Here is a 27,516-nt window from a genome sequence, read left to right as displayed (position 1 = left end):
CAGTTTAGAAACCCATTAGCCATTAAACACATCTGAAATTTACTTGGAGTGACTGATTTGCTTTGGTTTTTTGTTTTCAAAAGACCTCCGGTCCACAACAGTAGTTAAAAGTTGAGGTTTTGCTGCAGGATAATACATGAGATTATTCTCCTTGTGCTTGAATGAGGTAGACATCCCGAGAGGTAATAAAAGGCGGTGATACAACTCTTTTTAAGTCTTTTTTCTTTTTTGAACCGACGGTCCCTTTCGGCTTTGCTCTTCCGGTGATGGAGAAAACTTACTTGAAGCAGCTTCTTGAGGTGACTTTCCTGAATGCTGTAAGATATCTGGCCTTCCTTCCAGAGTATAAGATGGAGAAGTACAGCCATAGGCACCTCCTCCTCCTCCTCCTTCCCTCAGCAAGGCTGATGTGGAGGGCTGGGTGTCAGCTTCATATCTTCCCTGGTAACTCGTAGGCTGCTGTGGAACAGTTTTAAGTGGACAGTTTGCCACCATGTGCATGATGCTCTGACAGTAATGGCACTTCTTTGGCTGTGGAGGTAGAGTACATTCCTTAGCATGATGATCGAAGCCACCACAATTATAGCATCTGCAAAATACAAACAGGGAGATATACCCTTAATTGAATAGGCTCACAAGAGAAATGTTTGATCCTCAACTTTAAAAAAAATAGTAGGGGACCAATGCCAAGGACACCAATAGCCCCAAATTTGGAAACCTAAGGTCCTTGGTGCTGTCTGAGTTTGGTTGTTTGCAGAAGTTTCAACCCAATTAGGTAACTTCATCAGGGCAAATTTGGAATTGTTATATTAAAGGTAAAGGCTTTAAAGGTTCCCCCGCACATGCATGCTAGTCGTTTCCGACTCTAGGGGCCAGTGCTCATCTCCGTTTCAAAGCCGAAGAGCCAGCGTTTGTCTGAGGACGTCTTCCGTGGTCATGTGGCCAGCATGACTAGACGCTAAAGGTGCACGGAACGCTGTTACCTTCCCACTGCAGTGGTCCCTATTTTTCTACTTGCATTTTTACGTGCTTTTGAACTGCTAGGTTGGCAGAAGCTGGGACGAGTAACAGGCGCTCAACTCTGTTACGCGGCACTCGGGATTCAACCTGCCAAACTGCCGACCTTCTGATTGACAAGCTCAGCGTCCTAACCCACTGAGCCACCGCGTCCCTTTATTGTTATATTACATGGTGCTTTTTGACACTATTTTGGAAAGCTGCTTTCTAGTATTCCAGGGTTTTTCAAAGTAGTTGACAAGACTGACTACTTTGGAATAAGAACCAAGAGGCTTTAGTAAGTGTCTTACCTAGGCTGACAATGTCTTTCTTTTCAGCACTGATAGAAAGGGGTTGTGTCATTTTCTTACTTTTGAAGCATAAATGAAAGGAAAAGAAGCAGTACAATGGATCTTCTTTGTTGTTACTAAATGGCCATCAAAAGCCATTGATAAAGACTTAATACCCAAGAAACTGACTGAATCAGCCTGGCAAACATCCATCTATATAGGCTTACTTTAGTCTATACAATCATATCAACTACAACAGTGCTGTATTGGGAGATTTGCACATTCTCTCCAGTCTACTTTAGTCCACAAGTATCAAGATAACAGTCTAATATTTACATACGTTTTCTTAAAACATGAACAATAGCCAATTTATGCTGGATTCTACTCAGAATACTCAATAAAGTTGTCAGATGTAGAATATACAAAAAAGAAGAAGTCCTGGATATGGTGCACAATAGTACTGATATCAGGAAATATTGGAAAGTTTATTGGAGACTATTATTATCAATTGTATTCCTTCTCAAAAGAGAGCCATGAAGGATAACCATGGTAAGAGAGCGGGGGGGGGGGGAAATCAATTAAAAGAAACACAGCAATTTGTTGCCATTGCTGATTTCTGTTTCACAGTTTTTTTTTAAAAAAAATTAAGAATAAGAACCATCCCATAACCAAAAATTAAAGGAGTTGTGGTTGCCAGCTCTTGGATTTTGAGATAACCTGAAGTTCATTTATTTATTTAAATTTATCTCTAACCCACCTTTATTATTTTTACAAATAACTCAAGGCCACACCATATTCAATACACCTTTCTCTTCCTATTTCTCCACAACAACTCTGTGAGGTGGGTTGGGCTGAGAGATGTCACCTTTCATGGCTAAAACAGGACTTGAACTCACATCCTCCTGTTTTCTATCCTGGTGCCTTAACCACTAGATCAAACTGGTTATCATTCTCATGCTTTTTATTCCTTCCCGGAAACCACAAATACATCATTGTATCATGTCTGGGTGATACTAAGATCTCATAGAAAGATTTTTTTCAAAGGGGAGGGAGAAACACTTTTGAGAACTTCCTGTGAAATGAATTTGATATCTCTAATACTTCTCAGGTTTGATGTACATTATACCAAAGTAATTTTTTTTTGCAAACTAGTACTGTGAGAACATTATAGAGCTCAAGACAAAACTGTAAGGATTGTAGGTGTTTTGAAAATATCTAAAATAAGATAAAGGAAATGATTTTCTTGTGTATAAGTTACCAAGAGAATTGCAATGACAGGTTGCTGTGATTCATTGAGCAATTATCTGTGCATTTACAGATATGGATTTGCATCAGTACAGAATCCCACATCAGAGCTTATTACAGCTAAGAATGTTGGCAGGAAGACTCCTGCATTTCCAGAAAGGATAAATCACAGCTCTATGGCTATGGGGCACTGCAAATGGCCATATTGGGGGGGGGGAACTTGGATGTTGGCGCATCAAATCTAGATTTTAGGGAGCTTTTTCAAGGTCCTTTGTCATTTTGATCAGCCACTAAGGAACTGATCGTAAGTCGAGGACTGTGTGTACTATGTCTCAACTTTCATGATAAGGAATTCTGTGCTAGATAAAACCCATGTATGCAATGTAGAAAGAAAAGATCATGTAGGCAAAAAGATGAAAGATACTTCGGATAAATAATTATTTTGTGTGATTTCATTTTTATCCATTTCAGAATAACCCACTAGAGGGCAGCAGCCATCTGATCATTCCCCTCATCCTTGAAGTGCTTTAAATTGTTATTTCAAAAATTATTGTCAGAGATGAAAACCAGGTCATTTTAACAACAGTTTTAAAGGTGAAGAAAGGTATGATGCAAGATCATATTTTCAGGAAATATGCTTATATACAGTATATATTAACATATCTATCTATCTATCTATCTATCTATCTATCTATCTATCTATCTATCTATCTATCTATCTATCATCTATCATCTACCTACCTACCTACCTACCAACCATCTAAAGATATCTTAATTCCAAGCCAAAATACTTTTCTGCAATAGATTGGAATTTGAAGTAAAAAAAATACCAGCCTCTAAAGGAGAATATTTGCTATTTCAGGGTTGAAATGAGGGGATCACTAGCACTGAGCACTCAGATGAGGATAGATTAACATCAGACCAACAATCAAGAAGTAAACAATACCACAATCAAAGAAGTGCCAAATAAGCCAACAGTAAACAGCCCAACCAAAGAATCTCCAAGACTGCTCTGACAGGACAAGCCACTAGAAATATAAACTGAGAACAGCCTAGTCCAGGGGTAGGCAACCTCAGCTCTTTTATGACTCATGAACCTCAACTCCCAGAATTCCTGAGTTAGCTGACTCAGGAATTCTGGGAGTTGAAGTCCACGAGTCATAAAAGAGCCGAGGTTGCCTACCCCTGCTCTAGTCCTTAGTAGCACTAATGATTTTACCTAGTTTGGATAATAAACTGTTTGTTAAGAAAACAACCAAGCACCAAGGAGCCCGAAATATCGGCCTCATATTGTTTATGCTCCTGTAAGAGCTGTAAGTCTTCAAGCATTGCTGAGCAAATACTTTTGAAACAATAGGAGCTTTCCACATAGCAGCTTTCCCGCCTACCATTCATTTCAAGGGAGTTTGCAGATTAGGCTTGTATTTTATAATAAAAGTTACAAAACTAATGGGGTGGGAAGAAACTAGGTCACAATATAGCTATGGCTAAGTATATTTTTGCATGAACAAGAAATAGAAACAGGAGATTTTAAAAAAAATCTTATTTCTCACCCAAACCTGGCCCAGTCTATTCACTTTTTTTTAGACTGAATATTAGGTGAAGTTTAGGTTTGGCTGCTCATTATGATTACAAAAAGGAATCCTTCCACAGGTTTGTTTTAATTCCGGGTTTTGAAACCTGAAGTTCCTCCCCAATCTTTTCTGGGGTGTGATTTTCACCAAGGATTGTTTTGGATTAATTCATTTGTTTTGGTTTATTTCTTTTTCAGTCCCATTTTGCCAGAAGGATTTTTTTTGAATGGATGAAAACATGGCCCTACTGGAAGTCGGGAACGTTTCCTCTAAGCCCATCTGGGAATTCACAGAGAGTAGGTTGCTCCCTATGAATGTAGGTTACAACGATGGGTGGCTGCTTCACACCTCACTAAAAGGATTCCAAAGCTCAGGCATGTCAAGCTCCTGACTTCACGTGACATTGTTGCACGACATATCGTGACTTTTTTTCCCATTGCTGGCAATGGGGTGGGCACGGTTTCAGAGTGACGCAAATGGCCCGCAGGCCGGCAGTTTGACATGCCTACAAAAGCTCATGTCTAGTGGGTGCCCTCTCATCTGCGCAGGTAAAAGTTTTTTTGGGGGTGGGGGCCCTTTTAGACTTCCTGCCCTCCCACCCAGTGAGGTACACCTAGTGCCATTTTTATTATGACTGTTCAGTGTTGGACAGTATATAAATATGGAATATAAAGTTAATTACACAACCAGGAAATATTTCTATAACCCAGAAGCTCACCCCGTGAGTTTAAATACAACTTGACCATCAGGCCTGGATAAACAACTTTTTGTGATCCTCTTCAAAGGGAGCTCGGCTATCAGCTGATTGTGAACTAATTGTGAATATAGGCTTAGTGCTATTCCAAAGTAGTGCTACGCTGGAACTGTGCAACTCCACAGTTGCATAAACCTTTATCCAAAAGGAGACCATGAACAAGTTCATGAAAACCTTTGTGAGAAACCAGAGCAAAAATTGATAGATAGCCAAACAGCCAAACTTGCTGCGTAAGCCTTTTTTTTTATCAAACCATTTTTCAAACTGGTTTCCGCTCCTAGTCTTGGCTCCATCCCATTTTAAGAAAATGACTTTTGGATATTTTCCCAATTGCTGGGAAAGCAGGAGAGTGGGGGGAAACAAAGCCAGGATATCTATCAATCTCTGTAGAATACCTTCTGTACAAAGGTCAGCATCAGAGCTTTATTACTTTGGCTTTCTACCTCTCTGTTCACCTAAAGACATCCCTTCCATTCACCTGATTAGGTTGATTAAAACAAGATGAAGTATACTCAGTTAAGACAACTTAAGTAAAGAATTCTGTTTTGCTGTGCTTCTCGGTGGAAGAAAATAAAAGCTATTACCTTCTTTAAAAATGAATTCTATTCAGCAGGAGGAAGAAATATATATATATAAGGTTCAACAAAACAAAAGCCTTGGCAATGAATTTAATTGAGGCCACCTCGTTTTTGTTAGGCCCACATACAGACATAAGCACAAGTATTGCTCCACACATTTTTCTTTAAACGTGTTGAAGTAGGCTAAAGGGCTTCATCAGCAGATCGGTTAGCAGCCATAGACAAATCTATTTAATAAGTCACTAGGGTAGGCAGTATGTTACTCAATTCAATTTTTTACCTTCCCAACTGACCAAAAGCCAGCGAGCCCAGGGGGCTGCCTCATTTTGTACATACAGATGGATATATATTAGTTATCCATCATCTACATATGCTCTGCTTGGAAAGGAACACACTTTCTAAATCCATTTGAGAGTCCAATTCTCCTTTTCACTTTTACAGAAAGAATATTGTGATTAAGACTTGGAGACTATAATTTATTACCAAGAAGCTATTAAACTTGTAGCTGGTGCATTCCATTATGCTATGCATGACCTTATCTGTATACATTTACAGATACATTTACATATACAGGATTTACAATCTTAATTTGGTTCCCCTGAATTTTGTTTATAAAAGTCTTATCAATCATGCACTTCTTATCCAATCACACCCATTTTGAAACACTTTGCCTCTCCATGAACCTAAGGATCTTAAAAAGCAGAGAACTAATTATAGGCACACAATATCACAAATATATCACGAATAACAAAGCACCATCCATGAAGATGCAGCTATGTATTCAAATTGGAAAATTAAAGTGTTTAAAACAGCAGAGTTCTCAGTGTGTTTAGCTGAGTTAGTTTATTATACACACTAAATCCTAAGTATGACTTTTGATATACTGTACTTTACAAAATATGTTCCAGACCTGGGAAAGTTATGCCTGCTCTTTAAAAAATCCTTAATGATGTAGCAGAGGAATAAAATAGGCATTTTATGACTGATAAAACAGGTGAAGACCTTTTGTGCTATTGCCTTCCAGAAAAAAACTACAGAATAGATGGTAAGATAGGGAATTCCACCAAACATTCAGTACAGATAGTCTTCGGCTTACAGTTGAGCCAAAAATTGCTGTTGCTAAGTGAGACAGTTAATTCTGCCCCACTTTATGACCTTTCTTGACACGGTTATTAAGTGAATCACTGCAGTTGTTAATTTAGTAACACAGTTGTTTTTTTTATTAAAAAGTTTTACAATACATTTTATCTTTAACAAACCAAAAAAAAGGAAAAAAAACCCCTCCCAACCCCTCCCCCCCACCCTCTTCCCCCTCCCCAACCCCTCCCTCCCTTTCCCCTCCCCACCCCCCCGCTTCCCAGATTAAGTGAATCTGGTTTCCCCATTGACTTTGCTTGGCAGAAAGTCGCAAAAGGGGATCACATGACCCCAGGACATCGCAACCGTCATAAATATGAAGAGTCTGAATTTTGATCATATGGCTACAGGGATGTTGCTGTGGTCATAAGTGTGAAAAATGTTCATGAGTCACTTTTTCAGTGCCATTTTAACTTTAAACAGTCACTAAATGAACTGTTGTAAGTTGAGGACTACTGTAGTAAAGAAAAAAAAACACTTCTAATAAAGATGTGTTTTATGATAACAGATGATTTCAAATAATTTTTTGTCAGGAAAAAACCAAACTAAACGACCTTTCACTAAAACTTGCTTTAATATTTATTTATTTATTTTATTTATTTTAATTCCATTTATATCCCGTCCTTCTCCGAAGACTCAGGGCGGCTTACAAGCTTAGCAGTAGCCTTCATTCTATGTATATGCCTGCTTATTAGGACTTTCACACACACACACCCCAAGCGGCATTATTACAAAGTCAGCTTAATTGCCCCCAACAATCTGGGTCCTCATTTTACCTACCTCGGAAGGATGGAAGGCTGAGTCAACCTTGAGCCTAAGTATTTGTCATCTTAGGCACAAGCTGTGCTCAAAATATTAAAGCTCACTCTTCAAACTGAACTTCTTATATACACAAAGGATACTGGCCCCTCCTCCCCAGCATGAAGATAGTCTTAATTCTGGATTCTACACTACCTATGCCCTACATTTTCCAGTGGAAAGGACCTTTACACAGTTGGCTTTAAGTAACAACTAAACAAACACAATTGTCATTTTCATGTTGGCCTTTAATATGATTTAGACTACAGGTAGTCCTTGATTTACAACAGTATGTCTAGTGACCAAAGTTATAGTGGCGGTGAAAAAAGTGACTTGTGAACATTTTTCATACTTATGACCCTTGCAACATCCCCATGGTCCCAGGATCAAAATTTAGACACTTGGTAACTGACTCATATTTATGATGGTTATGGTGTCCCGGGATCATGTGATCACCCTTTGCGACCTTCTGACAAGCAAAGTCAATGGGGAAGCCAGATTCACTTAACAACCATGTTGCTAACTCAACAACTGCAGTGGTTCACTTAATAACTGCAGCAAGAAAGGTAATAAAATGGGGCAAAACTCACTTAGCAACTGTTTTGCTTAGCAGAATTTGGGGCTCAATTGTGGTCGTTAAGTCGAGGACTACCTGTATAGTTGTTATAATATGTTATAGCTATATATGTTAAAACAAGGTGGTCCCTGATTTTACCAAGCTAGCGCTGGCAATGTCATCCATCTCATATCTTCCATTCCACATCTCATATCTTCTAGGTAATGCTACTGTTCACAGTAACTAGAGTAACTAACTAGCAAAAAAAAAACTTTGGGTTCAACTGGGGTCATAAGCCAAGGTCCATCTGTATTAATCTATGTTAATGGCAAGCAGTGTTTGCAATTCTGTATTTCCAGAAAAAAACTTCCTGAACCACCTGCATCTGACAAATATGTAGAGAGCTTTGAATCTGTTTCATATCTTTTCGGAAATCTTTTTCTCCTCTTTTAAATGTAAATGGTTCCCCAAATAGCATGAACAAGTAGGACAATCACCCATAAAAAGTTTCTGTTACTGGCAAATGAGGAAGGAGATTCTAGGAGGAGCCTAAATACTTCAAATGTTCTAAAAAAAATCGGGGAGGAACAAATTTTTAAAAAAGATGCCATAGGACATGTAGCCCTTGCACAAGTTGTGGGCTGGTGCTCATGCACACGAAGCTCTTGCATAAGCAGTGGGCCGGCACACACATGCGCGAAGGCCCACTGGACTGTCGCTCATGTAAATTGAGCTGCTCGCATGAGCAAGCCCTCACACAGCCTGATTCCAAATAGGCCACGGCCCGGGCATTGGGGACTCCTGATCTATACTATGGCATTATAAACAAAAGGGTAGCTTAAACAATGGATGACTGGCTCCTCATTCTCCTTCAAACAAAAAGATTATTTCTTTAGATATTTCCACTGGACTTCATATACAACCTACTGTGATCAAAAGCATGTGCAGCAGCAGATACAAGGAAACAAAATATTTGCAAATTTGAAAGTTACCAAATGCTTAGTAGAAAGTGGTATACAACATGAAAAATAGTTCTACCAAAATACTGCTTCTGTTTTGAGTTACTGCTATCAAAAATAAACATCTTTTCTGGAAGATGTAGAAGAACAAAACTTTGAATAATGTTGTGTATTTCTTTGGTCTGCAGAAGAGTTTGCTGCTAGAAATATAGTTGTATAATGTTATTTATTTATCAGATCTTTATCCTGCCCTTATTAGGAAAAAAATCTATACCACTCCATCGGCATGCCAAATATGCTTTTTCATGAGGCAACTAGATTTTCTTGTTTTCCTCTGAAGACATTTTGCTTCTTATCCAAAAAGTTTCTTCAGCTCTGAAGCTTTGTTGCCTTGTGAAAAAGCATCTTTGGGACAACTATGACCTGGATAACTAAGAATCTCCATAGGGCATTGTTATTTTTCCCCAATGGTAATCAACAGAAGGGGATTTTTAATTTAAAAAGGAAAAAAACCAAGATGAAAAGGGGCAAGAAGTAAAAACCATACATCCTACTTGGGTCATGTGTGTACTATTAGGTCCAAAGCTACACTAGACCTCCATTACAGGTAGTCCTCCACTTATAACCACTTGTTTAGTGATTTACAACTGGTTACAACACTTTTGACCATTGCAGCATCTCCATGGTCGCGATTCAAATTTGGGCACTTGGCAACTGGTATTTACAACATCGCAGTATGCTGGGGTCATGTGATCGCCATTGGTTACTTTTCCAGCAAAATTCTGACAAGCAAAGTCAATGGGGGAAAACCAGATTCACCTAGCAACTACTAGTGATTCACTTTACAACAGTTGCAAAAAGTTCATAAAATGGGGCACAAGTCAACAACTGTCTCACTTAGCCAAGGGGAAATTTTGGACCTCATGGTGGTTGTAAATTGAGGATTACCTGTACTTACTTTCCATTTTTCAGAATCCATGTGCTACTACGGCAGCTGGTAGTAGGAACTGGCTCTGCAATTGTACTTTTCACTGAAACATTTCATATTGCCATTTCCCCATTTTCGGTGTATTCATATTTAATTTTAAAAATATATCTTCTAAATGGTTTGATGGTGAGTTGCGTGACTATACTAGACCTTACCAGTTGTTTTAAATGCAATGCTTCTGTTCCCAAGTTGGCAATAACATCTGCTTCAGCTGATCCAGCAAGCAGTTACTGTCCAAGTAGTACAAATTGGGGTGGGGTTTTTTGTGTTCTTTTTTTTTGGGGGGGGGGAAGAGAATAAAACAGTCAAATCATCTATAGAAAAGCTGCACTTTTACTTTCAAAATTATTCTTGGTGTTTTTCCAGTGAACCACTGACCTTGACAACTGCCAGACAAAAATTTCAAACAATAGGTCATTAAAAGATGGCACTGAAAATCAGGTTTCTTTTTTTTAAACATTTTTCATAAATAAGTAAATAAATACTTGCAAGCTTCAAGTTATTAGCTCTGCTGTCTATTAGGTCAGAGAACTGTGAGCAGAAATTTCCTTCCTGATAAAGCAAACAAAGCTGTTCTGTAAGCCAAAATGAGATGAGAATCTTCCAGCAAAAGAACCAATGATTTCCTAACCAGAATCTGCATGGTAACTTTTAAGCTTTCTGTCCTTGGCTCAGCATATTGCAAGGACATTTCAGTATTTACTAACCGAAAAAGCATTGTGGAAATTGCATTGTTTCAAAATCCTGATCCCTCCAGTGACCGGGTGCTGGATGTAACAGGAAATTGGTGGCATTTTTACAAGGCTGAATTCCTTCCCTTTTATTAACACTGAGTTGTTGTTCATGATGGACTTTCCATTCTGCAATTTTACAATCTACTTTTTGATTGATTGATTGATTACATTTATATGCCGCCCTTCTCCCTAAGGACTCAGGGCGGCTTTAAAAAAATTATTATTCAAGGCCACCTCCTGCATTGAAATACCATCTGCTTGCATTTTTAATATCCCCAAATCTGAATAAGGCAGAATCTTGTCTCCTTATTTATCACTAATAACTCTTGTTTTCCCTTGTTTTCAATTTTGTCTTCAGAGGTTAAAAGCTTGACTCCAAAAACCTGCTTAATTTCCCCTTCCAGTGTTAACTGGACTTGGTTAAAGCTTTAATGACAAATGTTCATTTAGCATATATTTTCCATTTTCTTTTTTATTTGCTGGTAGGCCAGGCTAGTAGTGTCTTATTTGGAATGGCTGCCTATAAGTTGATAGCTGTGATTACGTTTCTGCTATCTATCCATTTTTTTAGCCTTCTTCTATTAAAAAAGACTTCTAGTAAAACTAGAATATGTCATCAGGTTTGCAGGTGAACGGCTAGCTTTTTATGAAAAACGCTATTAAGCCTTACTGACCTGAATATTTATTTACGGTATTTATTTTTATTTATTTTAATTCCATTTATATCCCGCCCTTCTCCGAAGACTCAATATGGCAATTGTAGATGTTTGTTTTGGACATCAGATCTTATGGACAACATGTATTTACTTATTTATTTAAAAGACTTATGTCGCCTTTTGTCTTAGGAAACACAATTAGGGCGGCTCACAACAGTTGTATAAAACAAAGCATTGTTTTTTTTTAAAAAAAAGGCAATTAAACCTAGAGTATAATCATTATAACAGTGCATGCAAGCAATACCGCTATCTTATAATCTTCAAACTCCAATACACTCTACCCCAGCACATACATACCCATCTCCCACCTTTATTATTTTTATAAATAACTCAAGATGATGAACATCCCTAATACTTCTATCTTCCCCACAACACAACCCTATGAGGTGGGTTGGGCTAAGAGAGACTGACCCAAAGTCACCCAGCCAACATTCACACCTAAGGAAGGACTAGAACTCATAAACTCCTAGCTTCTAGCCTGGTGCCTTAACCACCAGACCAAACTCTGCCTTTGAAAAAATTGGGAAGGTGGAGGCCTGCCAGATCTCAAGAGAAAGGATGTTCTTTAGGGCTGGGGCTTCCATGGAAGAAAAGGCATACGACCTAGAAGATCCTGCTGATTTTTAAAGGGAAGAGACCTGGAGCATGCCAAGTCAATCTGGTGGAATGGGCAGGTACAGATACCTTCAGAGAGTGGTAATCCTGCAGACTTTTGTTTTTAATATGCAATCAAGCTTAATAATACTTTTTTTAAAAAAAGAAAAATGTCCGAATTTTAACTTTCCTCCAAGACTAAACTGTGAACGAAAGACAGATAATAAGAATGAAGACCAGGGTGAAAAACTGGAACACTTTCCTTGTTTAATATCAGCTTTTAAAAATCTGTGTCCGCCAATTTCCTTGCACAACAGGACTTCTTCGTCCCTCTTTTTTCCCCTTCAGCCCTGCCCCAAACTCCCAGTGCAGCCACTGAGAACAGAGGGAGGTTGAAGGGGAGGAAGATCTGTTTTGCCAAACGGGGGAGCCCATTAGCAATTGTCTCCATCCTCTTAATTCTAAACTGAAACAATTTAGAAAGTATGGATTGCGATAAACAACCTTGCTTTTTTTTTTGAGAAACATGTATCGCTCCCCCCACCCAAAAGCCAAAAATTTACATTACAGTGTTTCCAGAATACCTATTTTGCCTGTGACCAGAAGTTCATGTTATAGCCACTTTCGACCACAACAGCAAAGCTCTTATCAGGCTCTGCTGCCTTTAAGCAACTCCTATAAATCTATATGATGCCTTATCTACATCTCCCCATGCTCAGGTCTTCAATCTTGCTGAGAAAATTGTTTCCTGATCTTAATTATCCTTTCTTTTCATAAATAACTCTCACAACCAACAAAACTTAAGAGAGTAAGTAATAGCAATAAATAAATATGCACATACTAAAAACCAAATTGAAACTCTTATATGCAACTTCCATTATCTTTTCCTCTCCTCCCCATATTCGAAAGTCATTAACTTAGAATGCTTAATGCTTAATGAAACTTTGTATTTAAAATGTAGCAAATACTAAATGTTCTGGCAAATTATGTTATTCTAATAGATCAAGAATACTTGCCCTCCATACTGAAACCAATTGGAATCTCAAACGATTTTATTTCGATGGGTTTTTTTTGTCTATCAATCAATTAATCATCTACACACAAGGCAAGACAGAAGTATATTAAAATTGGTTTAGTTGTGAAGATATCAAAAGGGAAACTCTGTATTTAATCATTTGAGAAGGCAATCCAAAAATGAAAGCCTCTTTTGATCCAGCAACACACTTGCCCTGTTCATGTGCTCATTATTATGTGAAATATATGAAAATGGTAGTAGATTAACATTTAGGCAATTTGGATGAATTGTGGTGGTGGGAGCTCCTCTTCTCCATCTATTTATTACTTTTTACATAGTTTTATATTATCAGTTCTACAACTCTAAATGTGTTTATTTCAGTAGCCTTTTTTTGACAGTTGCAGCGATGTCAAGGTGGAAAAATATACTTGTATGTGGAATGAGCAGTCTGCAAGTACATGACTAGCATGCTATATATCAGAGTATTTACCTCCATATGTTTGTCTTACGCTTGCATGCATCAAAAATGTTTTAGTTTCATTGATACTGATTACAGAACTAAAATGGGGTATGCCCAAAATGTTAGCTTGATTTAACCTAATTGGTTCCCATGCTAGCAGTCCACTAGAAATATTTTTTAAAAGTACATTTTATATTTAATCACTGGTTTCCATTCATTCTCTGCCGTGTCACCCACCCTTTTTGTAATTTTATTTGGGTTTCAAAAATACTTTTCTATGCCACCTTTAATTGGAGGTGCTATTGGGCACATGAGTAAAGAGAGAATTTCTTTAAACTCTTGATTTGGAATGGTTTATTAAGACCTTCCCCCCCATGGCTCTTCATAATATGCTTCTATTATAAGTGAGAATCGCTGCCTGCTTTCACCAACCTCAGCTATATTTAACTTGGAAACTTATATTACTGTAACAAATCATTTTTCAAGAACAAATCCTTCAATAACAAATCACGCTTCCCTGTGTTTTCAGGAATGGGGGCTGTATCACCAAAATCAAGCGAAAAAGGGCTGCGTCACCAAAATCAACCAAAATGGGTTTGCTTGCCCCTTTTCCTAAATTAAAATGCCTGAGTAAGTGGTATAAGAAAGTCCCAAAGGTGCTTTTTCATGAGGCAACTGGACTTTCTTTTTTCTTTTTGAAGACAACGCTGAAGAAGCTTCTTGGATTAGAAGCGAAAAGTCTTCGAAATGAAAAAAGGAAGTCCAATTGCCTCGTGAACAAGCACCTTTGGGACAACCATGACCTGAATGACTGAGAATCTCAACAGACATTTGGCATAAGAAAGGCAAATTGACATTTTGGAAATAGTATTCAGCTACAGTGTGTTGTTGGGATCAAAAACTGTGATTTACAGTATATTTGCAATAGTGGCAAATATTTACTGTATATTTTGTAAGAAAAGGTATTTAAGCCATTCTTCCGCAATTTCAAAAATACTCTTCAAATGCCCACAAATGCTTATGTTTTAGTTTTAAGCCCTAAGCCCCTTGATAAAGATTTCTGAAATGTTTTCAAGCGTTTAACCTTTTATAAACCTCAGTGGAAAGATATCAACATTACACAAAACAGAAACGGACAAATCTAGCTAATCTCTTACCTTCCATACATGTCTCATAACAAAACCAAGTCTCTACCCCAGACTGTTGAAAAAAAAAACCCAAATATTTGAAGAATGTATAACCTCATTTTGATAACTTGATTGAACTAGCTTTTTTAAAGACATTTTGGAAAAGAGATTTAAGAAAAACTAATGAGGACCATAAATGGAAAGTTTATTAGGAAAATCGGTATTTCAATTATTGCAATGATTTATTGTTAAAAAATACCTTGATTTAAAGTTAAGTCACATAAGCCTATTAAAATCTGTACTTCCTTTAAAATCCCATGATCTATTTATGAATGGCAACTTGTTAAGAGACTTTTTCTTAACAACAACAAAAGAATTAACAAGAAGCGATGTCTGTACTTTTAAAACATGACCTAACTATACTGGAAAGCACCCACTGATTTATTACACCCACGAGAGATCACTGCAAACTTTGTCTAGATTCCAGGAATGGCATATTGGCATTAGATTTTATGATATAAACCTGTATTTCTTCAGAAACCTCTGGTGCTTCCTTTTAATAATGAAAGCTCTGCAAGTTTATGTTTTTATCAAATTATGAATGTTTATGACCACTATCAAAACCACAAAGACATTTGTTGTTACAGCAACCAATTATTTCCTGTAATGTCTATTCAGTTCAGGAAAATTGTGTACAAAAACTGAAGCTTGATTTAATTAGCAATTTTAAAACAGTCTTCATTTACAGTTGTTTATAAAATGTATTTATTCCATGAGACCTGACTAATCCCATTCTACCATGTAATTCAGCTCTATTTAATTAGCTTTTCATCACATGGTGGGACTAACACAAATATTTCTACTTATAGCAAAAGAGGAAATGTAAAGAACATTCCAATAATTCAGACCACTTTATGTATCTTATTGCATTAATCCTTGTAATTCTCTTGAAAGGCTTCCAACTGTCTTCATTGCACTATATTGCAAATCAGACGGAAACAGGAAGTCTGCAGGAAAACAGCAGCTTCCCAAATATTTAACAAGATTATGACAGAGGTATTTAGTGTGCACAAGAGATCAACTTTAATTTATGAAACTTAAAATAATTTACAAACATTTCAGCAGCATGTATACTATATACTATAAGGATGTCACTCAAATTCTGAGAGATAGGAAAAACATACATTTTGCATATAATTTGCTTATTTACTTATGCAAAACTGGAATATATTTTATTCACATTTAAGGTACATAAAAAGGAGATTGATTTTTTGCATCTGATTTTTACAATCTCTTCTGACATACACATGTGTGCTGATGTGCATTCACACACACAAATTTTTGAACACGTCTTAAAACACAATTATGCTGCTGGATGATCAATTATTTTTAACTTTTAAATTTCTGCAGAAAAATGGGCATTGTTTTTCCCCATGTTGTTTATGAAAAATGTTTCTTATAAACACCAGGATTACACAGAAAACATCTCTATGGCAGCAACTTAAGAGACCTTTGTTTAATTATTAGACATTTAAGCAATTACAGCATACATCTTAAGAACCTGGGAAATGTAGAAAATAGCATTAGTGCTACAGCTAATGATGGGGAAAGTAACTGGGTAACAAGAAGTTGTAAGACCAGATTCCTAGCTTTATTGCCCAACGCTTCTCACACACATATACAAACACACACACACACAAAATCCTCTTTATGATGCTGCTAATAAACTATCTAAAACAAAGCAAAATTACTTCCATTCTTATCTCATTTTGTATAGAAATCTTTGAAAAAATAATTACAACTCGCTTATTAGTCTGAAATTATTCATTAAAAATTTGTTTGGAGATTATTTCCAACCAAAATGTGCTATTTTTCCCCCTCTGCGGTTCTATTCCAGTCTTGAAACTATCTTAATCTCCTGCCCTAAGATGTTGACCTTGTAGGAATAGAGGTCAGGGGTTAGAAGAGACAGGCGGCAGAATATCTGAACTATCAATTCATGCCTGAAAGATTTCTCTTCTACAATAGAAGCTGCAAAACAGTAAATTCAAAAATTTGACAAAACAAGTCTTAAGACAGAACAAACCCATTATATTTACAGAAATGCGCCAAACTGTTCATAGTTTAAATGTGTTTAAAGTGACTTGCATAATTTGTTCACTAAAAATTATCACCACACAACTTCTTTGGAAAGGAAGTGAAGTTGGGAAAAATTTGAAACATTAGTTTATATTATTTAAGTTACTTTGTAAGCTACCCAGTAATTTTTAAAATGATATATTAGTTTCCATTCTCATTAGTTTCTCTGAGTGGATACTAGCATTAGAAGGATATGGTAGTCACATGTAAATGCATCTTTAAAACTATTTCCAGAGTACAATATATTAGTTTTCTTTCTCCCATTAATATTAATTAAAGTATTCAACTGTAAATTGGATGACTTCTATGCTGTAAATTTCCAAACATTGGGTTTAAAAAAATAAAATAAAATGCAATGATTCAACAATATTCATTGCAGGCCGATCTAACTTGCCAAGAATAGAAAAACTTTTAACCACTTTTAATAATATTTACCATCTTTCCTAAGGGTTGTGGGCATAAAAACAAGCATCTTTTCAAAATACAAGGTTAGCACAGTTAACACAATCCCAAAATGAATCAGAAAAAAAAATGATAGTCAGACCTCCAGAATTTTTTTAAAGGCGGACCATCTCCAGAATTAACTTCGTGACTTTAAAGTTATGAAATAATGTATTTGCTCTTATTTTGTCTTCCATGAAGCTGAAGGGAGTGTGATGTGATTGTAACATCTTGAAGTAAGTCAGCAGCTTGATAAATAGGGAACTGCCATCTAGGCCACCCACTGAGCTTTATTACTGAATTGGGGGTGGGGTGGGGTAATATCCAGGCAGTCCTTAATGATCCTTAAGTTGCAGACATGAGGAATGATTGATTATGCAGGAATTGTTGATCTGCTTCCCAAAATTATGATTATTTGTTTTATTCTACTACTCTTTTTTCCAAAGGAGGAAATACAGCTGAAGGCACAACTTGCAGTCTTCTAAAGACTCCTTATACCCAATGAAAAAATCTCTTCTTGTTCTGTACGTGCAAGTAGAAAAATAAAAATTCTATATATAGAATTATCAATATTAATATATATTTTGCAGCTGCTAAAGAGAGATGGAGGGTGGCCTATCTGATGCCCATGCTAATAAAATGCATTTCTCTAAACTCTTTTAGGTTAATACCAAGGGGAAAAGATAAGTTCCTTTGGAATGAAATCAAGCATTCAATGCACAAAGCAATATAACCCTCTTATATCAATTAACCAACAATTCATCACTCTAGAAGGCAAAGAAGCTTGGGCATTAATTGACAACAAGGAAATGAAAGCATATGTTATAACTTTCCAAACTCTCTGAACTGAAGGAAATTAACTGGCTTTAAAATGACCAAAGCTAAAACCAGATCTAGTCAATTCTAAGTGGTTCCCTTTTAAAAATAACACAATTTAAATAACTTTTTCATAAGTATAATATTTGAAAAAGGGTGCATTCACTGAGAACCAAAACAAATTTAAAAGTACAAATTAATGGAGACCAAAGATAAGGCATTGTTTAAACCACTGATTAAATTATATTTAAAGGAAGATGGTCATAATCAGTATTGTATTGTCAGAAGACTGTATGGGGGAGGGAGGGGGGTGTTGTTTAGGAAATCTGCCCAATTTTATTTGTTCTTGAATGTACTTATTTCATATTGTCCTTTTCTCAGAGACAATATTTCTGAAATTGTAAATCAATATGGTATTGCTGATTTCCTTTCTTTCCTTTTTCACCCTTTTGCATCTTCCATCTCTCTCTCTCTCCCTCTCTCATTACTATCCATCATCATCATTATCTATCATAATTATTCTATCTATCTATCTATCTATCTATCTATCTATCTATCTATCTATCTATCTATCTATCATCTATTTTTTAAACTGCCCATCTCCCTCAAAGAGGAATTGTTGGTGATGATCTTATCACTGTCAATTTTATTACATTTGCATAATTAAATTAAGTGTAATGTAAATGTAAAGTGTAATAACTAGACATACCAAGGTACATGTTTTTGTATTAATGCAATCTATAAATATTACATAAACCCAGGGCTTTTTTTCTCATAGAACGTCCAGAACGGAGTTCCAGCACCTTTTTGGGATGGAACCTTGTAGGGTAGGCAAAGTGGGTTGTATGACATGTGTGAGTTCCGGCACCTTTTTCTTTTGCAAAAAAAACACTGCATAAACCATAAATCATCCATTATTTGAGTGGCTATTCTAAGTGTTAAAATCACCTTTTAGAATTACTAAAGTTAAAATTAAGTGCCTCTTTTGCCAGGAATACAATCAATAAGTACATGCACTATTATATATAATTAGTATGTATATAATGATGCATAATAACTGCTTAACAGGTGGCTCATTCAACACTATGCAGATACCAGAACCTCAATCTATAAAAAGTCAAAGTTATAAACTAGAGATTTTTATTCTGGCATGTATGGAGATGAAAGATTTTTTTAAAAAAGCGGTAGGAGGGGAGGAAGAAACAGATCATCAAAGCATAATTCCAGAAACCATGGATATATATAAATAAAACTTTAGAGACCATGTGTCTGAAACCATCATCCACACCCAGTTTTATTCATGATTTTCCACTCTAAAAACTCTCTCCCCACCTCATTCTTACACACAAAACACAATTTTATAAATTATACAATTCTTTGGTTTAAATGAGTTTAAAGTCCTTGATTTAAGCTGCAATTTAAGACAACTATTTTAAATTCAAGCCTATATTCTGAAGAGGTTTTGTTCTGTGTCTTATATTATAATGGCTTTACAGGTTAAGCTCTACATGCCCTCAGTTTGCCTGGGTTTTTGTGCCTCACATTGACAAGAATGTATACAGTCAGAATTTCAATGGATGGAATATTCCCAATCACTTTACCCAGGAAAAGTTTTTTCTCATGTCAAATTAGTTTCCTGGTGATCGTAAGAAAACATCTCTGTTGTGACTGTAGCAATAATATGGAACTAGACAACCTATACCCTGTTGGGTCATCATTTCAGAGATATTTCTTTACCTAAACACAGAAATAGAATGACCAATGGCAGGCAAAAAAGAAGGGGAAGCAGGAGCAACTTCTGATTTCCTACCGGCTTCCCCATTGTGTTGCCTTATAGAAATCTGGCAGGGAACACTGGAAATCTCCCTTCTCTTTCCAGCAGGGATGTAAGTGGCTGCTGCTGGATGGAGGGAGGAAGTGAGGATTGTGAGACTGGCTGGGAAACTGTCATGGAATGTTAAAAATGAAGATCATGTGACAGCAGCAACCCACCTAAGCAGCCACAACGTAGCACCTAAGCAGCCACAATGTCCCCAAATTTAATTCCCTTGGCAGTCAAGGGTCCCACATTTTGGACACATTCTATAAATTAACCCACAATGTACTTAGGTTCAAAAATTGTTGCTATATGATGCACCATTTTGCTGAGTTAAATGTCATGGCATGAACATTTTAGTAATATATAGGTGCCATTGATGAATTCATATACACTAAGCATCTCTATTAATAATACTTTCCTAAAATTTCACATACACCATCCAGGCAGAAATCTGATATTCACAATTCCTTCTCATAAAGCTAAGGTGCTATTTCATTGGCCATTAATTCTGTTTTTTGGTACACATTTTCAGTGGTGCCAGGAAGCACGGCATACAGTATGCAAATTATGTTGGATCATCAGGATGGAAAGATAGATGCACACACACAAAATGAAAAGCAAATATGATCAGTAGCAAATGTATTTATTTTGCTTGTTAAATTTATATCCCACCTCTTCAGAGTAGGACAGATTGGAAAGATTCACTGGTTGACAGTTACCCAATAAGGTTTCATGGCTGATGGTTGACCTAAAAGTGGGTCTATTCTATCCTAATCCAACCATTCAACCTCTGAATTAATTGGCTTTGAGAAAAATGAAAGAAACGTTTGCATTTTTGAATATGCATTAGAGGTGTTTGCTGGATTGGCCCAAGTTCAGCTTACTGGGTAAAGCATAGTAATTCAAAACAGATTTTCTTTTATTCAGTGGAGACAAGACATGTCTGATCACACACTGACTTAGGAGGCCCCTGAATTCTGAATACTGTAGCTGTGTAATTTTTGGTTAAATACAGCATTGTGCTCTGCAGCTCAAGAACAAATGTGCAAAAGTGTAATGATTGGAACTAAGTACTTAAGCGTCCCTCTTTGAGAGAGATGGGCAGTTCATAAAAGTGAAAAATAAATAAAAAAATGAAAAGGGTTTAAAAATTTAACTTCAGCCATGTTTTTTTTGCTTGATAGAAAGCTTGGAAGTTATTCTTTCCTTAAACTAAAATGGTTTTTTTTTTGCTCTTAGAATATAGGAACAGTTACTTATTGCATAAGACCATATTGTTACCGTGTTGTAAAGGAAACTGGTGAAGAAAATCGTAAAAGTGTTTAGCAAATATCTGCATGATATCTCAAGCAAATAAGTCTAGTATCAATGCTTTTTATTTTAAAAGAATGTTTCAATTTATAATACCATTGCGTTTCTACATTTGCAGTTCAACCTGTCTTCAACATCAACTAATTTTAGCCTTCTCTATAAGCCTTGTTCATTCATGCAAGCCCAGGGAAGCAGAAATCTTCTTTACTTTCACTAACAAGATGTGTTATTACCCTGCTGCATAACATTAAAAGACTCTGTAAGTATGGAGACTCTAGAGTTCTAGAAAATAAGGATATCAAATCTTGAGAAAAGTCTCCAAAGCCAGAAGAAGCCCCATGCAGCAGACATGACTTCTCATATTGAGAGTCCTGAGAACAGGGATGGGGATAATATTCTGATCTCTTCTTTTCTGAGTGTACAACCTATTTTCTGCAAACATCTAAAGAAGCTGTGAGTTACATATTATACATACACATAGCCGCCATGGGAAAACTGACTTTGAAGGGCAGCATCCAAATTTTGTAAAGACATACTCAAATACCATTTGCACTGTTGTAAGGACTTAATTCTGACACCAGGCAAATCATAATCATGGAGAGTGTGCTTTTAAACATCCGAAAAACTCAGTTTGCTCACCCCTAAAGCAAGTACAACTTGCATCACTGGGATGAATCAAAAACTCAGAAGTATGCAAGTTCCAGAGACTTCCCAGTCTTCATCTCTGAAATCAAGCAAATCACACATCTAGATTGACAATACTACTGATTGGGTCTGACACACGTGATACACGTTTATTCACAAATAATTAAGTAATGCAAATAAAAACTTTCAGAAAAGGTGCATATATAGAAAAAGTTAGTAACTCCATTACCTATCTCCCTTTGGCTTTCTTTTCTGTACTGTTTTTCCTTTGGGTCGTCTCTCACTTCCTAAACAGGGATTCCCACCTGGACCTGTTACCCGTATAGATTCAAGGCCTTTGGAAGATTTCTTAAAAGTAAATTCCACTGGTTCTCCTTCTTTTAGGCTTCTAAATCCTTCCATGTAAAGCTTGCTCTGTGAATAGGAAAAATATTCTTAGTTACCATAGACTTAGAAAAACAAAATACTAACGTCCGTCAAAACCAAAACAGGATTATATTAGCAAACCTGTTACACTTTTCCCCTGCCGTGTACAATTAATGTCAGATTTCCTAAATAAAGCCCTGTTATACAATGGTCACTTAAATCTTGCATAGGCTGGCATTCCAAATCTCTGCAGCTATGGAACATCACGTTTCTTTCTCCTCAAATGAAAGAGTCAAATTGAGAAGAAAACCCCCAAAGCCTCAGATTAGGGCAGTCTTCCACAATCTAAAGATCTGGGATTATAACTTCCAAAACTCATCCCTGTGTCCACTGAAAAACTGTGGGAGGAATAGTCTCAGTGCATCTGGATGATACAGATATTGAAAAACTGATTCTGAAAAACTAAAGTAAAAGCATCATTACTTATTTTTCCTGTTATTTTCCTTTCCCCCTCCCCCAGGAAAAAAGCATGAGGATGATTTCATGCAATCATTCTACCATCCCTCTTGTCCAACCTTTTGAACAACTGTGAAAAGGTTAGGGAGAGAGATACTAACTGCCACTATTTGGTCTCCCCGATTTTTACTCAGCCCTCTAACTGTAGTATCACACCACCTGTCACTGTTCTGTGTCAAGAAATGCCTTTTTGTAAATATATTTAGGCACTTTTTAAAAATTTTGTCACTTCATCTAAATGGGATATGCGAGCACATTTATTCAAGAGGATTTCCAAAATGAAAGAGATCTAGAACAGGGATCCCCAGCCCCTGGGCCATGGCATGCCAGAAACCAGGCCACGCAAACAAGCGAAGCCTCATCCATGGGATGCAAGTCAGCATGCAAAATCTGCCCCCTCCGGTCTGCAGAAAAACTCTCTCCGCAGAACCAGTCCCTGGTGCCCAAAAGGTTGGGGGCTGCTGATCTAGAAGACTCTTCTCTCTGTTCTGCAATGAATTTTATTTCCTTCTTTGCCTCCACAGTTGGTGGCACCCCTCCAGCTGACAGATCTAAGAAGTTAAACAGGTTGAGCTATGGTGTGGACTTTTATGGCAAAACACCTGGGCATTCCAGGAATCTGGGCCAGTCTGGGAATGTTGAGAGGAAAAAAAACAACCCACGCAAAAAGGTAACTTATATTTCCAGTACTGCCAAAAACCTTGCATAGACTGAATATCTATGTTTGAAGGAAGACAAAGGAACAGTGATAATTAAAAAAAATGAAAGCAGAATATTACTGAAAATAAAATCATTTTATGTAACGCTTCCTGTTTCTGGAATTTTTTCCCCCCCATTGCAGTTATACAGGTTGTCCTCCACAACTGAGCCCAAAATTTAAGTTGTTAAATAAAACATTTGTTAAGTGAGCTTTGCCCCATTTTATGACCTTTTGTGCCACAGTTGTTAAGTGCATCACTGCAGTTGTGAAGTTGGTAACACGGTTGTTAAGTGAATCTAGCTTCCCCTTTGACCTTGCTTGTCAGAAGGTCACAAAAGCTGTGACCTTCACACGATCCCAGGACACCACAACCATCATAAATATCAACCCGTTGCCAAACATATGAATTTTGATCATGTGATTCTGAGGGATGTTGAAACCGTCATAACTGTGAAAAAATAGTCGTAAGTCACTTTTTTCAGTGCAACTTTGAGCAGTCACTAAATGTTGTTAAGTTGAGGACTATCTGTAAACAGCTTCCACAGTAGATATCTTTACTAGTATTAGGACGTACAAAGAGCATCAGCTATAAAATTCTAGGATTTACTTTCAGTCTGAATTCAGATATTTAAGAAAACTCATTCTTTATGTCTGAATAAAACCTATAATATAGTTCTTTAGCTCCTTAGATTTGAAAAATCATACCCTTCCCCCTTTGTGATCTTTGAACCAAATATCAGATAAAGAATCAGACACCCTCACAAACTGCCTTCCCTTATTATGAGGTGAACAATAGTCTTAGAAATAGAATAAAGTCTCTTTGACAAACTAACACGTGGGAAAAAAATGAAGCAAAAATATTGAAATAGGCAGTATATCTCTTTGGGAAGGTAAACCATTGAAATCAGGAAAGAAAAAGTTATAACTAGGTGAACTGGAAAGAATTAATATAGCCTGATTGCAGCAAGCAAAAAACATAAGATTTATTTTCTGATATTACCCCAGTGATGAAATCTAGCAGGTTACAGGGTAAAGAATGGGACAATACAGTATGGAGAGATTGATGAGGAAACTCACTCCTCACTCGCTTCCTTCAAAAAAAGTTCAAAGGATATTTAAATTTCTTACTTATTTCTCTGAATTAAAAATTTTGACAGAAATTCAGGGTCAGCTGAATTTATTCTCTGGACATGCTATTATAGTCAGAAGACACTTTTTCTTCTGCTTCCTTAAGATTACGTGCAAAAGGACTAAACTTATTCTACATCTCCGTGGGGGAAAAAATGACTTGAGAGATTACACAATCATACACATAGTACATCATTATACGCAAGGATTATTAAGCAAAAAAGCACTATTTGTGTAAAAACACAGTGATGACTGAGTGCTTCTTAAACAGACAAGATGTATGACTGTAGTTCCAAGAGGGATTTTATATGTAGAAAGACAAAGGTATGTAGATATTGCTATATTGTGCGTATATGTATTAAAAAATCAAAATTACTAAAAAAAACCATTCAAAATTAAAATTACTTTTCAACTTCAGAAAGGAAATAAACTGATTTTCTGTCTCACTACAGACAATAAAACTGCTAAAAATGTAGGGGCAAGTTTAAATATAATGTGACAATGGCTATCTTTACATGCAATGGTAAAATAAATTAATTGTTTACTATTGCATCAATTTAACAGGTCTTTGAACTTCATCTGATTCAAGACAGCAGTGGCATCAACAAAAAATATTTTAAATTATTTTGAAGTCTAAGTCATGGTTTAAAGGCTATAATCCTATGCACATTTGCTTGGAGGCAAGGCCCTCTCATCTTAGTTGCACTTCCTTCTGAATAAACAATGACTAGTATTTCACTGTAAATGCACAAATGTCCCCCAAGTAATTTGTTTTCTTAAAATTAAATGTTTTAAAGTTCATAATCTGGTGGCAATGCCCGGTTTCTTTCATTATCCCAACATTTGCCAGCTAGCCATGATTGTGTCCCAAAGGTGCTTTTTCCAAAAGACAATAGGATTTTCTTGTTTTTTTTCCTTTGAAAATGTTTTGCGTCTCATCCAAGAAGCTTGAGTTTTGACTCTCTCCAAATCTCCTTCTTTCCTGCAAATGCCATCTAGCATTTTCTATCAAAAGGATCTTTTCCGCCAATTCTGGCAAAGTCACTTGAATGTTTGCTTAAGAGAACTTCTTCTGTCAGGGGGTTCTTCAGCCTATTTTCCTCTTGGTATTTGTGTTTCACTCCTATTAGCTGGTGCCAACGGAGGAGAGAAAAGGCTCCAATAATGAGGCTTAATTCAGACTTTCTTTTGTGGGCTTCCAGTCAAAACTTAAGCACCTGCTGCTCTAGCATGGAAAGGAAAGTGGGGATTTTTCTTTGAAATTCTTTGTACCCTATATGTCTCTCAGTTTCCTATTCCACTGATCTGAATCTAAATCATATTTTTATTAAGTAAGCTTGCTTGGCAATTTTGCAATATCGTTAATGTACATTTTGAACAGAAAGCTCTTCAAAAGATGTATTGTCTTATGCTGTTCCATGATTTAAATTTTGGGAGAGCTTCTCTGTCTCCACAAGAAATCAAGCACATTCAGGATTCATAGCATTAGGAGCTACGGCCTTGTTAACAGTCACACTCTGCCAGGTTCCTGTTTACTAACTCCATATTTGTATAGATACAGATTATCATGGGCTGCCCACCCACCCCCGCCAAGGATTTAGTGTTTTCAAACAAGCACGCAAATACTGTAGTTGCCAGCCGGGTGAGTGAACTTATGATTCCACAAAGCTTAGCTGTGGAAATGTTTTTCCAGCCAACATATAAGAACTCTCTTAATACAAATGTAATGAACCACCAAATCATTTGCATCACAAGGCATAGATTACATTTCTGAATCAAGCTCCTAAGAGTACAGCTCAATTTACCACACACAACTTAAGGAAGCATTCTGGGTCAGTCGTGTTTGAAAGCAACATGTCAGTCATTTTAATCGTACTACAGCCAAGACTTCAGCTCTAAACTGTTAGACGAAAAGAATTGTAAATGTTGTGTGGGATAGACCCCGAGGCTGGGATGGGAAGAACTGCCTCCGTTGCAAACTCTCCTTTGGTTTCTTCTGTAGTCCAAATCTTTTCATGACCTTAACAAGAGAAAGCACTTGTGCATATGGCCACCTCTGTGAGGTCCCATACAGCAGCTGCCATTCGGCTGTAAAATCCTCTTGACAAGTTCCTTGTCAATTAAAGCCCCCTTAGCCCAGATTTGCATAAAGCCAAAAAATTGTTGACAGGGTTACCAAATGATACTGTTGAATGAAATTCTCCTTACAATTCTCCTTGGGATTGTTTTTTTTTAAAGTGTATGGTGATTGCTAACTGGGATATGCTTCATAGTTAGTATTGCTTTAAAGAGAAACTGAAGTTATCATAATAAATACTGAAGTATAATACACTGAAACAAATAAGTTTCATTTGCACTGCATTCTTTTAGGATGTCTATTATTACTGTTTATCTTACATTTCATTAATATTAAAGAAATGTATAAAGCTTGCAATTCAACGCTTAGGAACAGTATTGGCAAATAATAATAGTAGAACAAAAAGAGTGCTACAAAGATTGGAGGGGAATGGAGGACCAGTTTGTCAAAGCAAAGTTATTGATTGGCAAGTTGATTTTTGAATAAATAAAAAAAGGATAACAAATTTGTTTATGGCTTGGATGGACTATGAAAAGTCATTCGATTCTGTTCCACATTGGGAAATGATTCAGAATTTTGGAATCAGCAGAAACACTTGGCAATTTATGAATATTTCAATGACATTTTGGCAGAGAAAGCTGATGTCTAACTGAGAAGAGTTAAAAGAAACCAAAATTAAACAAGGAATTTTTCAATGTGAATCATCATCACCTTTATTTATACCAGAGGTCCCCAACCCCCAGGCTGCGTAAAACCCTATAGGAAGACCACACCAGGAATACTGCAACCAATTTTGGTCACCATATTTTAAAAAAGATGTTGAGACTTTGGAAAAAGTTCAGAGAAGAGCAACTAAAATAATCGAAGGCCTGGAGACTAAAACATATGAAGAATGGCTGCAGGTTTTGGGTTTGGCTAGTCTAAAGAAAAGAAGAAGAAGGGGAGACATGATAGCAATATTCCAGTATTTGAGAGGCTGCCACAAAAAAGAGGGCATCAAACTATTCTCCAAGGCACCAGAGAGCAGGACAAGAAAC

General features: G+C 36.7%; 1 protein-coding gene across 2 annotated transcripts in view; it reads right to left on the bottom strand.

Annotated features, from left to right (window-relative positions):
* Positions 1 to 210: 210 nt before the first annotated feature.
* Positions 211 to 27,516, bottom strand: part of LIN28B (lin-28 homolog B) — a gene marked incomplete at both ends in the record, with an annotated part of 71,403 nt that continues 44,097 nt past the window's right edge. For both annotated transcript variants that reach the window (XM_083356140.1, XM_083356141.1), the window contains 2 exons: positions 211 to 589; positions 21,922 to 22,106. In XM_083356140.1, coding sequence (XP_083212266.1) covers positions 211 to 589; positions 21,922 to 22,106 — 564 coding nt within the window. The remainder of the gene's footprint in view (positions 590 to 21,921; positions 22,107 to 27,516) is intronic.

The sequence above is a fragment of the Vipera ursinii genome (genome assembly GCF_947247035.1).
Source record: "Vipera ursinii genome assembly, chromosome: 1".
Taxonomy (NCBI): Eukaryota; Metazoa; Chordata; class Lepidosauria; order Squamata; family Viperidae; genus Vipera; species Vipera ursinii.
This window is presented reverse-complemented; position numbering and strand designations above follow the sequence as displayed.